The sequence below is a fragment of the Podarcis gaigeae genome (assembly GCF_964106915.1).
Source record: "Podarcis gaigeae genome assembly, chromosome: 13".
Classification (NCBI taxonomy): Eukaryota; Metazoa; Chordata; class Lepidosauria; order Squamata; family Lacertidae; genus Podarcis; species Podarcis gaigeae.
Window position 1 is genome coordinate 38,625,741 of NC_139689.1, and position 13,734 is coordinate 38,639,474.

The 13,734-nt window shown below is 48.0% G+C and overlaps 1 protein-coding gene across 4 annotated transcripts in view; it reads left to right on the top strand.

Annotated features, from left to right (window-relative positions):
* The first annotated feature begins 2,829 nt into the window (after positions 1-2,829).
* Positions 2,830-13,734, top strand: part of POLD1 (DNA polymerase delta 1, catalytic subunit) — a 33,750-nt gene continuing 22,845 nt past the window's right edge. For 3 of the 4 annotated variants that reach the window (XR_014557429.1, XM_083709108.1, XM_083709110.1), the window contains exons 1-12: positions 2,830-3,065; positions 5,400-5,599; positions 6,513-6,626; positions 7,492-7,632; positions 7,742-7,867; positions 8,471-8,639; positions 9,739-9,853; positions 10,118-10,247; positions 11,440-11,606; positions 12,419-12,523; positions 12,987-13,127; positions 13,268-13,378. Coding sequence is in view for 3 of the 4 variants with exons in the window: in XM_083709108.1 (XP_083565234.1) it covers positions 2,941-3,065; positions 5,400-5,599; positions 6,513-6,626; positions 7,492-7,632; positions 7,742-7,867; positions 8,471-8,639; positions 9,739-9,853; positions 10,118-10,247; positions 11,440-11,606; positions 12,419-12,523; positions 12,987-13,127; positions 13,268-13,378 (1,644 nt within the window). In the remaining variant the exon portion in view is untranslated. The other variant, XM_083709109.1, reaches the window with a different exon arrangement.

Sequence of the window (13,734 nt, forward strand, 5' to 3'; positions counted from 1 at the left end):
TTGATCCTGGCCCCCAGTAGCATCTGGGCAGCCAATCCATGCTTTTGAGTCATGTGCTGGCGATGGTCTGTCCCCAATCAGCAGTCTAGCTGCAGCATTTTTACCCAGCTGGAATCTCTGGAGCCATGGCTGCCCCACGCAGAATGCATTCCAAGAATCAATTCTTGTGGTAGTGCATAAGAGGTGCATGCTTCTCCAGAGGGTCAGGGGGGCCTGACGCAATGTCCTCTGAATATTAAGGGGGCACGGCCCTCTCATAAAAATATCCGGGGCCCCAAAACTGCCTCGCCCCTAACAGTTGATGCCTATGCTGTGTAGAGAGGCTCCCCCATATCCAATACAGTCGTACCTTGGTTGTCAAATGCCTTGGTACTCGGACGTTTTGGCTCCCAAAGGCCGCAAACCTGAAAGTGAGTTTGCAAAGGTTTTTTGTAAGCTGAACGTCCGACACCGCTTCCATGGCTTCTGATTGAGTGCAGGAAGCTCCTGCAGCCAATCAGAAGCCGCGCCTTGGTTTTTGAACTGTTCCGGGAGTCGAACGGACTCCTGGAATGGATTAAGTTTGACAATCAAGGTACCACTGTATAGACATGAAAAATGATTGTTTATAATTGGTGGGGTGTGTCTTTTGTCCAGCAAGCTCTTCGCTGGCACTGGTCTTGTGCTTCACTGCTCCTGCTTCTGAAGGGCAGCCTTAGTAAAGGTAAAGGGACCCCTGACCATTGGTCCAGTCATGACCGACTCTGGGGTTGCGGTGCTCATCTCGCTTTATTGGCCAAGGGAGCCGGCATACAGCTTCCTGGTCATGTGGCCAACATGACTAAGCCGCTTCTGACGAACCAGAGCAGTGCAAAGAAACGCTGTTTACCTTCCCGCTGGAGTGGTACCTATTTACAGTATCTACTTGCACTTTGACGTGCTTTCGAACTGCTAGGTTGGCAGGAGCAGGGACCGAGCAACGGGAGCTCACCCCATCACGGGGATTCGAACCGCCGACCTTCTGATCGGCAAGTCCTAGGCTCTGTGGTTTAACCCACAGCGCCACCCGCGTCGCAGCCTTGCATGAGTGCAAAAAAGAATCCCAATCCCAGCTTTCTGGATGGAATGCTGAGCCACACGGTCTCCCCAACACTACATCTCCATTTCGCCTTCTTGGGATCAGTGCAAGGTCTTGTTTATACCCAGTAACTGTGTAGAAAGCTGAAGGTTTGATATGAAAACTATCACAACTGACGGGGGAAATCAGGGAGCGTGTGTGCTTACACACACAAGCGTTTTTGTATCTTAGCCTTAAAGCGAAAGATGTGTGCGTAAGTTGAGGAATGTGGGCTGTCAAGTTGGAAGTATAGAGTTAGACTGGGACAAATGCAGCCCAAGGGCTGCTAAGTTGGCGACTCCCACGTTATATGAAGCAATTCATTCAACATTTTCAACTGAGTTACAATGCTACTACAACTACAGCACTTGGGGGGGGGGGGAGCAGGAGAAGAGACAACATGTGCTTTGCAATTGCTCAACTTCCTACCTAAGTGCTGTCATTTTAACTACTCAGTTGGGGGCAGGGGGAAGCAGGAAAGGGGAAAGACTGCTGGAGAGGAAGTGGAAAGACTAGCTTCCTCAAAGCTGCTTTATCTAAACCCAGGATGGGGAACGTCAGTCCTGGGGGGGCATGGGAATAGCCAGGATTTATGTTGGGGGGGGGCGGCAGGACACCCACATGTTGTCATCCTCTGTCTGGCTCTGTCTAGCAGATTTTGAATGAAATGTCTCAACAACAGTTGTTTTAAATTACTTTCTTTTGACCCCAAGTGCTCAGGAAAATCTGTTAAAACCTTTCTACAATTTATACTCAGCATGCCCTCAGCATGAAAGGGGAGCCACTCTGCGTTCGTCCAGTGTGTCGATTGGAGGAAACATAACTCAACTTAAGGTTACCAGACGTTCCCATTTCCCAGGGACAGTCCCCAGATTTACAAATCAGTCCCCATACAAAATCCATTGAAATTGAAAAGTGTCCCCGGATGCATTGAAAAAAAATCTGGTAACCTTAACTTAACTTGCTTGGGGGGGAAAGGACATTGGAGCACTCAAAATCATTTGCCTTGGTGGGTATTCTCTCTCTGTGTGAGAGAGAATCATTTGTTCCAGAAACAGAAGAATAGAGAAGTTTCAAGAAGTAGCAGAAGGCAGAGATTGTTTTGTCTATGCGAGGACACCCAGCAGCGAAAGTGATGCTGGACCCAATCCTTCTAAATCATCTATCAGAGGTTGATGGATTGATCCAACATGCCCCCATATGTACACAGAAAATAGAAGATCTAGCACGTCGGGATCTGCATATATTGTTGCTATGCATAAGATTTATTCCTATTGTGCAGTTAGAAGGTTATTGTATAATATTAGAATGGGGTGTAGCTGTGACAATGATGAAGGGACCCTGCACTTCTGAACTTGCCACTACATCCCTGGGAAGGATATAAGCGTAATTAAGTGACAATGAATGGCTGGGTGAACGTGGCGATGCCCTGAACCCTTGCACCTGCTCTGTGCTCACGCCGTCAGCAACATTTCCAGACAGGAACTAAAAAGGGCAGAAGGGCTAAAGGCTGAATCTCTACAAATAGGGCGAGATCTTAAGCGCCCTTCTCAACGTGCCGTTTCAGCCCACCCACCTGAAGCCACACTCCTTATGGCGCTCACCGCGAATCACGCTACGCATGCGTAGTTCGCCTGTGCCCAAGTCCAGTCACCCCGCCCACCCGCCGAAACCCGGCCGCAGCATTTACGCATGCTCAGTTAGGTATGGCTGCCCCCGCCCCCCACCGTTTCGCCCCTCTAAACATGGCGGCGGCGGCCGGCCGGAGGGTAGTGAGACTTACGCATGCGTGTTCCATCCGACCACTCGCCGAAGTCTGAGTTTGGATTCCCGCCGCTACCCGGATGAAGAAAACACAGAGGCGGTGGCCAATGGGAAGAGGGTTGGCATGGCAACAAGGGGCTGGAGTGGCAGGCTCCTCCCCTGAACTTGTTGGCGGGAGACTGGTCGAGGGAGTCGGGGTAGTGAGGTGAGAGTGTGCGGGTTTGAAGTGGTTTTGGGGTGGGGTGGGGTGCCGGTATGGGGAGAGGGTGGGTGACGTGAGCGAGCCCATAGGGGTTCCCTGGGGGCAGAAACTGAGGCAGGGAGCCTGGGGCTGACGGTAGTTGGGGGTCCAGCCGCATCTGCAGGCCCCCTTGAACTATTGGAGGCTCTTGGAAGCAACTGGGAGTGGGGTGGGTGCTGGGTGCTGAAGGCATGGAAGGTGTGGGTGCTCCTGGGAGAAGGTTCGTGTGGGAAACGAATGTGGAAAAGGAAATTAGAGTGGCTGGGGAAACGCAGCCAGATGGCCGGGGTATAAATAATAATACAGTGGTACCTCAGGTTAGATACACTTCAGGTTACAGACTCTGCTAACCCAGAAATAGTGCTTCAGGTTAATAACTTTGCTTCAGGATGAGAACAGAAATCGTGCTCCGGCAGCGCAGCAGCAGCAGGAGGCCCCATTAGCTAAAGTAGTGCTTCAGGTTAAGAACAGTTTCAGGTTGAGAATGTACCTCCAGAACGAATTAAGTTCTTAACCCGAGGTACCACTGTAATAAATTTTATTTCTACCCCGCCCTCCCCAGCCAAGACCGGGTTTGGGGCGGCTAACAACCAATAATAAAAACAAGTTGATTAAAATACAACTTAAAAACAAGAATAAAATACAACATTAAAACATTAGGATGCAGCCTCTGGACAGGAGGAGAAAGGAAAAAGAAAGAGGGGGAGGGAATAAAACTGATTCTAAGCCAAAGGCCAGGTGGAACAACTCTGTCTTACAGGCCCTGTGGAAAGAAATCAGATCCTCCCCCCCCCCCCCATTATTATTATTATCATTAAACTAGAGCAGGATTCAGTGAAAAAAGAGGGCAGTAGGTTAATGTGGGGGTAGGGCATAGGATCCAGCTCCCAGGGCCTAAGGTCCTTTTGGCCCCCTCAATGAAATAGTTGAGGGGGCCACCGCCTCCCCCTGTTAATAGGCATTTCCTTTCAAAGGGTGTCTTGTGATTGATTATGTGGGGCAGGACTTACCTCACTCCCCTCCCATATATTTTGTTCAAGCTGGCACCCCTGGGGTGGGGTTGCGGGGAAGTGACAACCTTAGGTGGCCTATGGTAAGTGCTCTTGTCGGTGGTTGATTCTGGTAATGTGATTGCTCTGAAGAACTTCCCTTCTGGATCAAACCCAATGGTTCATCAATTGCTGCTGGGAAATGGCTTTAAAAAGAATTGTGTAAAATTCATGCAGTGCAGCTTTTGTTGTGTCTTCTACCTCTGATAGCCTTGAAGGAGCAAAGCCATAGGTGGTGATGGCTGTTTCTGTCAACCCAGCCTGTGAATTTCCCTGGGGGCATCTGGCCAGCCATTGGTGAAATAATGCTAATCTTCATGACCCATTACTTTGATTCAGTATGACCATCCTTATATGCTTTAAAGAGCACTCGGAGCCAAACTCACAAAATATATATTCTCCTGAAGGTTTCCATATATGTTTGCAGGTTGGGGTGGGTGGTTGTTTTTGAAAAAACAGCTGATTGCAGCTGTCATTTTGAGCAGAGGATCAATTTGGAAGATGAAGCGTTGCTTAACTATTTCTCTTCCTGCTGTTTATCTGCCCAGAATAGCCTCTACCTGGCAGGTGGGGAAACATTTGAGGGCAAGAGTTTGGAGTGGATAAATGACAGACAGGGGAAGTGTTAAACAGTCTCCCTTAGCTTGCTCATTGCAACCTCTGAGGTTGCCTTTCAGTAAAACAAACATAATTTTGTTTTTATTTATTTCATGAGTAAGGCCTTAATTATAATCACTGGCCTTTGAGCTTAGTCTTTCAGTGTGAATGCATGCAGCAGAAAGGATTTACATATTATTGCTGTGCATCATTATAAGCAAAGTGTATGGTTGTCACCATATCAGGGGAGTAGGTGAAAACTGGTGCCACATTTGTGGGTGGGTGTCCTGGCAGGGAAGGACAATTCCATGAGAGTACTGGACCCTTTAGCAATGTATAATGTGAACAATGGCTGCAAAGGGGGCTAAGGAGTATTCCTAGTTTAGGTCAGCGATAGCCAATGAGGGATAATCCTCCAGGCATTGTTGGACTACAGCTCCCATCATCCTTAATCAGTGGTCATGGTGACTAGGACTGATGGGAGTCGTAGTCCAAGAAAATCTGGAGGGCACCACATGGGTTACCCCGGTTGACAGATCCCTGTCTGCTTTCATAGTGTAACCAGGAGTTGTGGAAGTCTTTGGGGAAGACTGTGACATTTATGAGGAACTGGCTTGGCTATTGAGGTGGGACACTCTTCTCTCTCTTCTAGGAATGCCAATATGGAAAGCAAACGGAAGGCTTCTGTGGGGGAGCCTACTCTTTCCCAGAGGAAGAAGTCGCGAGGAGGTGATTGGGAGGAGGATGGCCCCTCACAGTTTGAAGAGGAACTGGCCTTTTTGGATGAGGTAGAGGCTGAGATGGCTCTGGAGGCGAAGGAAGCACAGTTGGTACCTGATGTCATCCCCTTTGGTGAGTTACATGGCTACCAGATAAGGAGCAGACTGCCTAGGCAAATGAGTCAGAAAGGTTGGGCAGCGGACTGACAAAGCAAAATGTATGTTTGGTGGTGGTATGGGGAGCCTTTGGCCTTCCAGATATTACTGAACAGGCTCCCATCAGCCCCAGCAAGCATGGCCAGTGTAGTTCAGCCACATCTAGAAGGCCCATGCTTTCCCACCTGGTTTATTGCTGTAATTCAGCATTCAATGGAACATGAAAAAAAAAGCCAAATGCTGAATTACAGCAATAAACCAGGTGTGGGAATCATGGGCCTTCTAGATGTGGCACTGAGTAATGTTGAGCACATTGCATTTTGTGTTCAATTGAAACCACTGTGAAACTTTGCCTTTCCTTTTATATTTTTATTTTTGGTGCTGCCTCATCTCTTTTCTTCCTACTCTTTGCAACTAGCAGTTTGAACTTGGAAGGTGCAAGATCTTTAAGGTAAAGGTAAAGGGACCCCTGACCATTAGGTCCAGTCGTGGCCGACTCTGGGGTTGCGGCGCTCATCTCGCTTTATTGGCCAAGGGAGCCGGTGTACAGTGTCCGGGTCATGTGGCCAGCATGACTAAGCCGCTTCTGGCGAGCCAGAGCAGCATACGGAAACACTGTTTACCTTCCCGCTGGAGCGGTACCTATTTATCTACTTGTACTTTGACGTGCTTTCAAACTGCTAGGTTGGCAGGAGCTGGGACTGAACAACGGGAGCTCACCCTGTTGCGGGGATTTGAACCGCCAACCTTCTGATCGGCAGGTCCTAGGCTCTGTGGTTTAACCCACAGCGCCACCCACGTCCTGCAAGATCTTTAGCCGCTCCAAATTTGTAGTTGGTCAAAAGAGAATTGATGGTTGTGATTGATGTGAGTTTCTCTGCTCCCTTCAGGTAATCTCTTCTCATCGGTGCAGAATCCAAAATGGCAGAGACCACCGCCTCCCAAAATAAACCCGAAAGAGGAAGCTCTGTGTTTCCAGCAAGTGGAACTAGATTATTATGTGGGTGAGTACATAAGCCAATAAAATGCTGACGAAAAGGTATTGAAGGTGCTGCAGAATGGATTCCATTCCTTCTGGGAAGGGGTTTGCCGAACTAGGTATTCCCTTTGCCTTACTGAACAATAACTCTTCTACAGAAAGGGAAGTCTGAAGCTGTTATACTTCCTGGGGCTTTTGATAGCTACAATAGCCCCATAATATTCTTAGCCCTGTTTGCCGGACAGAGTGGATAAAGTCTGGAATTCCCCAGAGAAATTGTAGTCCCATTTTCCTGATTGTTGGGATGAGGAAAGGTATCATGGCAAGCTTGTAGGAAGGTATATTTGGAAATCTGTGTGCAAAGTATTGTGAAGTCTTTCATTCTGAAAGAAAATAAATGCTAAGTTGCTAGCCCTTAAGGTTATGGAATGGAAAATGTACCAAAATAATGTGGGCTGATTCTGCTAAAATATACAGTGGTACCTCAGGTTCAGTACTTGATTCGTTCCGGAGGTCCGTTCTTAACCTGAAACTGTTCTTAACCTGAAGCACCACTTTAACTAATGGGGCCTCCTGCTGCCACTGTGCCGCCGCTGCACAATTTCTGTTCTCATCCTGAAGCAAAGTTCTTAACCCGAGGTACTATTTCTGGGTTAGCAGAGTCTATAACCTGAAGCGTATGTAACCTGAAGCGTATGTAACCCGAGGCACCACTGTATATTAAAAAATTTAGAAGTGGTCTAAAAGAGCATTTTTTAAGTTCATATCATACATGGTTCAGTAGAGATGTTTTTTTAGTGGAAAGACAATTGTAATTTAAATAGTTAAATACTAATCGTACATTATCAACATTCAGCAACTGATCCAACCTCTCTTTCTTCTTGAGGCAGGCGCTCACCTCCCTGGCTTCCCAGGATCCACTCAGGGTCCAGTTCCTGTCCTGCGGATGTTTGGAGTCACTGGAGCTGGCAACAGTATCTGCTGCCACATCCATGGCTTTGCCCCCTATTTCTATGTGCCCGCCCAGGCTGGTGAGTGTTTGGCTACAGAGGGAGGGGTTCTCCCCAAACCACCCTCCTTCCTTCTGCAGCTTAGTCAGTCTCCTGCTCCCCTTCCTCTTTCTGTTAACTTTTCTCCCAGGATTCCAAGCAGAACATCTGGCTGACTTTCAGCGGGAACTGAATGCGGCTGTCATCCGGGACATGCGATCCAACAAAGACGGTCTGACCCAAGTTGTTTTGGCAGTGGAGATCTGCAACAAGCAAAGTGAGCAAGAGAGTTTGTGTGTAGGCACCCCCTTTGTCTGGAAAGATGGTTGGGTTAGACCAGGGCTGCCCAAACTTGGGTCTTGGACTACAACTCCCATCATCTCTAGCTAGCAGTGGTCAGAGATGATGGGAATTGTAGTCCAAAAGCAGCTGGAGACCCAAGTTTGGGAAACCCTGTGTTAGATCCAGATTTGGGATGCCTGCTGAGCATTAAAATCACACCAGCCTTGCTCTTTTAGCACCCGGAACAGTGTTGCCTTTTCATTCTCAGTTCTCTGTGCTGTTTGTAGCGGTTGAGTCCGGCCTGAATAGGCAAGATTGTGTTGTATGTATAATAGGAGCAAAAGAGTTCTAAAGTTGTTGACCGATCCTGGTCCTTATTTTTGTAAATATCTTTATGAAACATTACAGCTGTAATGTTTATGAACTTCCTGCTTGGAGCACTTGCAGTCTCCGCCAGATGTGCAGGGTTGGAGGGAAGAAGTAAGATGCAGATCTGAAAGCTGTAGATGTCAGGAATGGGAGGAGATGGGGATTTGTGATAAGGTTTGAGGAGTCTGAATTCCCCCAGGGCCTTAAGACTCTTCCCCTGTTCACTTAGACATGTATGGCTACCACGGGCAACATCTTGCACCCTTCCTGAAAATTACTATGGCGTTGCCCCGGCTAATTGCACCAGCCAAGAGGTTGCTGGAACAGGGACTACGCTGTGGGACGCTGGGAGTGCTCCACTATCAAGCCTACGAATCGAACATTGACTTTGAAATCAGGTAGGACAGTCCAACTCCGTGTTTGCATGTTTCCCTCCTCAGAAAGCTGGCACTTTTCACTCTGCTCTGTTCAACCAGAGCTAAACAGCTTCAGCAGAATGCAGTTTCTAGACCTCACGGTTGCTTGGGAATGTGTGGCATATGCAGAGGCTCAGACCGCATAGGGTTGGACTACTGCAATGCGCTCTACATGGGGCTACCTTTGAAGGTGACCCGGAAACTACAACAAATCCAGAATGCAGCAGCTAGACTGGTGACTGGGAGTAGCCGCCAAGACCATATAACACCGGTCCTGAGAGATCCGCATTGGCTCCCAGTATGTTTCCGAGCACAATTCAAAGTGTTGGTGCTGACCTTTAAAGCCCTAAACGGCCTTGGCCCAGTGTACCTGAGGGAGCGTCTTCACCCTCATCGCTCAGCCCGGACACTGAGGTCCAGCTCTGAGGGCCTTCTGGCGGTTCCCTCCCTGTGAGAAGTGAGGTTACGGGGAACCAGGCAGATGGCCTTCTCGGTAGTGACGCCCACCCTGTGGAATATCCTCCCATCAGATGTCAAGGAAATAAACAACTCTCTGACTTTTAGAAGACATCTGAAGGCAGCCCTGTTTAGGGAAATTTTTAATGTTTGATGTTTTGTTGTGTTTTTAATATTCTGTTGGGAGCCGCTCAGAGTGGCTGGGGCAACCCATCTAGATGGGCGGGGTAGAAATAATAAATTATTATTACTACTGTTATTATTATTACTACTACTAGTAGTAGTAGTAGTAGTAGTATTATATGAGAGGACTAGGCGAGTTTTTGGTCTTAACACACATATCCAGGTATGTTTGCAAAGATGCCGTTACTTCCCCATCAGAATCAAATGACCTTGAACCTGCAGTGTGGGACATAGGTAGAAGTGAGTTACAAGCACACCTGGATAGAGTCTGAGTATGAGGCGCCTGCTGAAACATTCTGTTTGACTCTGTTCTCTTAACACTCCTATCTACTTTCCCTCCTCTCCTGCATTATATTTGAGGCAGATGGGGGAAGGTGTGATTTCTTTCCAAGTCTTTCTCTACCCAGCTCCCATCAAACCCAAGATTTCTCTCCCAACTTAGGTTCATGGTGGATCGGGATGTCGTTGGCTGCAACTGGATTGAACTGCCTGCTGGAAAGTACCGCCTGCGACAAGAACAACCTGCTGGAGAATCCAGCAAGGATAACCCACCCAAGGTGCTGGGGTTGGGGAGAGGGCAGGTTTCCGAAGGTGTAGAGTTGAGCTGGTGGAGAAAGGTGTGTTTGGGGATGTCTGAGTTGGCATAACTTTTAGCTGGCTGGACCTGAGCAGAGTTTGATGCCTAGTGGGGGATATTTTCTTCTGGAAGATATAAGCACAGTGTGTGCAGTCTTAGGATAGGAAATCTTCAGAGCTGACAACTTCATGTTAGCGGCTGTAGGAATACCTCATTAATTCTTCCTTTTCCTCCTCACCCCTAGGTGTCGCTGTGTCAACTGGAGGCTGATATCGCCTGGATGGATTTCGTGAGCCACCCGCCCGAGGGAGAGTGGCAGCGCATTGCCCCCTTGCGTGTGCTCAGTTTCGACATTGAATGTGCTGGACGCAAAGGTATCAAGGAAAGTTGGGGCGGAACAAGACATGATGAGAAAGTTTTTAGGTCCTGGTAGGTGGGAGGCTAGTTCTCTCCCGCTTGGACTACTGCAATGTGCTCTACGTGTGGCTACCTTTGAAGGTGACTCGGAAACTGCAATTAATCCAGAATGCGGCAGCAAGACTGGTGACTGGGAGTGGCCGCCGGGACAATATAACACCGGTCCTGAAAGATCTTCATTGGCTCCCAGTATGTTTCCAAGCACAATTCAAAGTGTTGGTGCTGACCTTTAAAGCCCTAAACCGACTCGGTCCTGTATACCTGAAGGAGCGTCTCCACCCCCATCGTTCTACCCGGACACTGAGGTCCAGCACCGAGGGCCTTCTGGTGGTTCCCTCGCTGCAAGAAGTGAGGTTACAAGGAACCAGGCAGAGGGCCTTCTCGGTAGTGGCGCCTGCCCTGTGGAACACCCTCCCAGCAGATGTCAAGGCAATAAATAACTATTTTACTTTTAAAAGACAAGTGAAGGCTGCCTAGTTTAGGGAAGTTTTTAATGTCTGATGTTGTATTGTTTTTAATATTTTGTTGGAAGCCGCCCAGAGTGGCTGGGGAAACCCAGCCAGATGGGCGGGGTATAAATAATAATAATAGTAATAATAATTAATTACTCTGTTGAGTAACTTCTTAAGTTTTATAACAAATGACAAGGTTTTACAAATCTAAAACTTATCTCGGTCTAAATGGGCTTGTTCAGCAAGACATACATTCAACACTGAAACGCCTCTTCCTGGGGTCATTTTTGCAGGCAATCTGAGTCAGCCCACTAGAAATAGTGTATTAATACGTGGTCGTTTGTGCAGTAGGCCTGACAAGCTGGGGATTCTTATTTTTCCTGGGCAGGCGGCTGTTCCTTAGATTTCAGAGCGAACAATAACTTACCTAAGTCTTACTGTAATATCAAGGGCAGGGTGTCTAGGCTTAGAGTTGGCAAAAGACACCCTGGCAGTGTATGAGCTCAGAAGAACTTGTGAGATTAACAATTGGTGTGGGCAGGTGTTATAAGTGAAGGGGTTAAACCATAATAATGGATTCATCATTGCTACAATCCAGAACAGATAGCCACTTCTACAGTCCCTGAAAGGCAGTGGGGAGCTGTCAGTTTTTCCATTGACGATCCCATTCTGCATTTTGTTTCGTTTCCCTGTTCAGGTATTTTCCCTGAACCGGAGAAGGACCCAGTGATCCAGATCGCCAATATGGTCCTCCGCCAGGGGGAGAAGGACCCTTTTGTGCGCAATGTCTTCACCTTGCAGAGCTGTGCCCCTATCGTGGGTTCCCAGGTGCTCTGCTTCCAAAAGGAGGCGGAGCTGCTCAAGGTAATGGGGGCAATATCGGGGCTAGAAAATGCCCTGAGAAGTGTGTGGAGGATCTGAGCAGCGGTGGAGGCCCCTGGGTGTTTTGCAGTGGAATGCTGTATATGGAGGTTACGTACTAAGCTATCTGGCTTAGTCTGTGGGGATGATTGTTTGTTTTCAACAACATGTACAGCAGTACCTCTGGTTGCGAATGGTGTTGATGGTGTTACATGATTTTAAACTTATCCTGTATATTCTCATGAATTACATACTGGAAGCTGTCTTCAGTGGGTTTCCTATAAGTATATTAAACATACTATACTATAATATACTATAATAATAATTTTAGAACTAAAGGGCTCTGTCCTCTCCCCCATGCTTTTTAACATCTATATAAAGCCCCTGGGAGGGATCATCAGGGGGGTGGGGCTGGGTGTTCACCAGTATGCGGATGATACCCAATTCTACCTCTCTTTTCAATCGGAACCAGTGAAGGTGGTGAATGTCCTGTTCGAGTATCTGGAGGGGGTTGGAGAATGGGTGGCAGTTAACGGATTGAGGTTGAATCCTGACAAGACAGAAGTACTGTTTCTAGAGGGCAGGCAGGTGTGGGGGACTCCCTGGTCCTGAACGGGGTAACTCACAGCTGTCCATGGAGGCGCAGGTCATTTCCCCTGCAAACAAGTGGAAAAGCTTAGAAGGGCCTCAGCCTGAGATCCTGGATTGCTGAAAGCCTCTGCCAGACAGAGGAAACAGTAGTGGGCTAGACAGACCCAATTACACGTTCTGCGTACGACAGCTCCATATAGCCAAATATCACAACTTTCTTCCAGGCCTGGGCAGAATTCATACGGACAGTGGACCCGGACATCATCACTGGTTATAACATCCAGAACTTTGACTTCCCGTACCTCATCACCCGTGCCCAGACCCTCAAGGTGAGCCTAGCTTTCTCTGACCAAGTACATGTTTTGCCTGCCACTGCAAGTGCAGTTCTGTGGCTATTCCTGCATTAAAACAGGCCACGCTTTGCTTTGACTGACAGGTTCCAGGCCAGGAGTGTGGAATCTTTTGAAACTGCGGAAACTGGCCACTGCCCCCACCCTCCCCACCCCAAATGCGTGAACTGTCACACTCACAAAGGCTTATGTGTACCTCTTTGTAGGTTTTCCCTTTAGAGGTCTGCGTACATGAGATGGCGTTTGCCCTCTGAACTTTTTACAAATACTTTGTACTTTAAACGGTTTTGAAAATCTGATTCCCAGGTAATCAGGTGCACTTTTTGAATCTAACCAGCTAAATGATTAAACGTTGCAGCCTTGCGTATAAGCGTCCTTGCACTGCCTTTTATCTTCCTGCCATGGCTCACAGCTTTCTTTTCTGCATCTCTTCCCATCCCAGGTTACCACATTTCCCTTTCTGGGCCGTATTCCTGCACGTAAGTCTGTCATCCGTGACTCTTCCTTCCAGTCCAAGCAGATGGGCCGGCGAGAGAATAAAGTCATTAACATGGAAGGCAGAATCCAGTTTGATCTGCTTCAGGTAAGCAAGGCTGATAGACCCGTTTTGCAGATGAAGTGCTGAAAGATGGTGAGTGAGCAAAGATGGTGCGTGAGCATTTTGCCCACTGGACCATGTTCACTTCCCCATCTTAGCCATTTCTTCTCTTCCTCCCTCGCCAGGTTTTGCTGCGGGACTACAAATTGCGCTCCTACACGCTGAATGCTGTCAGCTATCACTTTTTGCAAGAGCAGAAGGAAGACGTACAGCACTCTATCATCACAGATTTGCAGGTGACAGTGAGCAGCCAGACCTTGTGGCCTAGCAGCTTTCCTCTGTAGAACAAACGTCTGGTGACTTTTATTCTTGACTGTACATTTACAGTGGTACTTCAGGTTACATACGCTTCAGGTTACAGACTCTGCTAACCCAGAAATAGTACCTCGGGTTAAGAACTTTGCTTCAGGATGAGAACAGAAATCGTGCTCCAGCGGTGCGGCAGCAGCAGGAGGCCTCATTAGCTAAAGTGGTGCTTCAGGTTAAGAACGGACCTCCGGAACGAATTAAGTACTTAACCCGAGGTACCACTGTATTTTTTCTTCTGATGCCTGAAATATCCGAAGTGCTAGGTTTAGCCAATTCAACACAC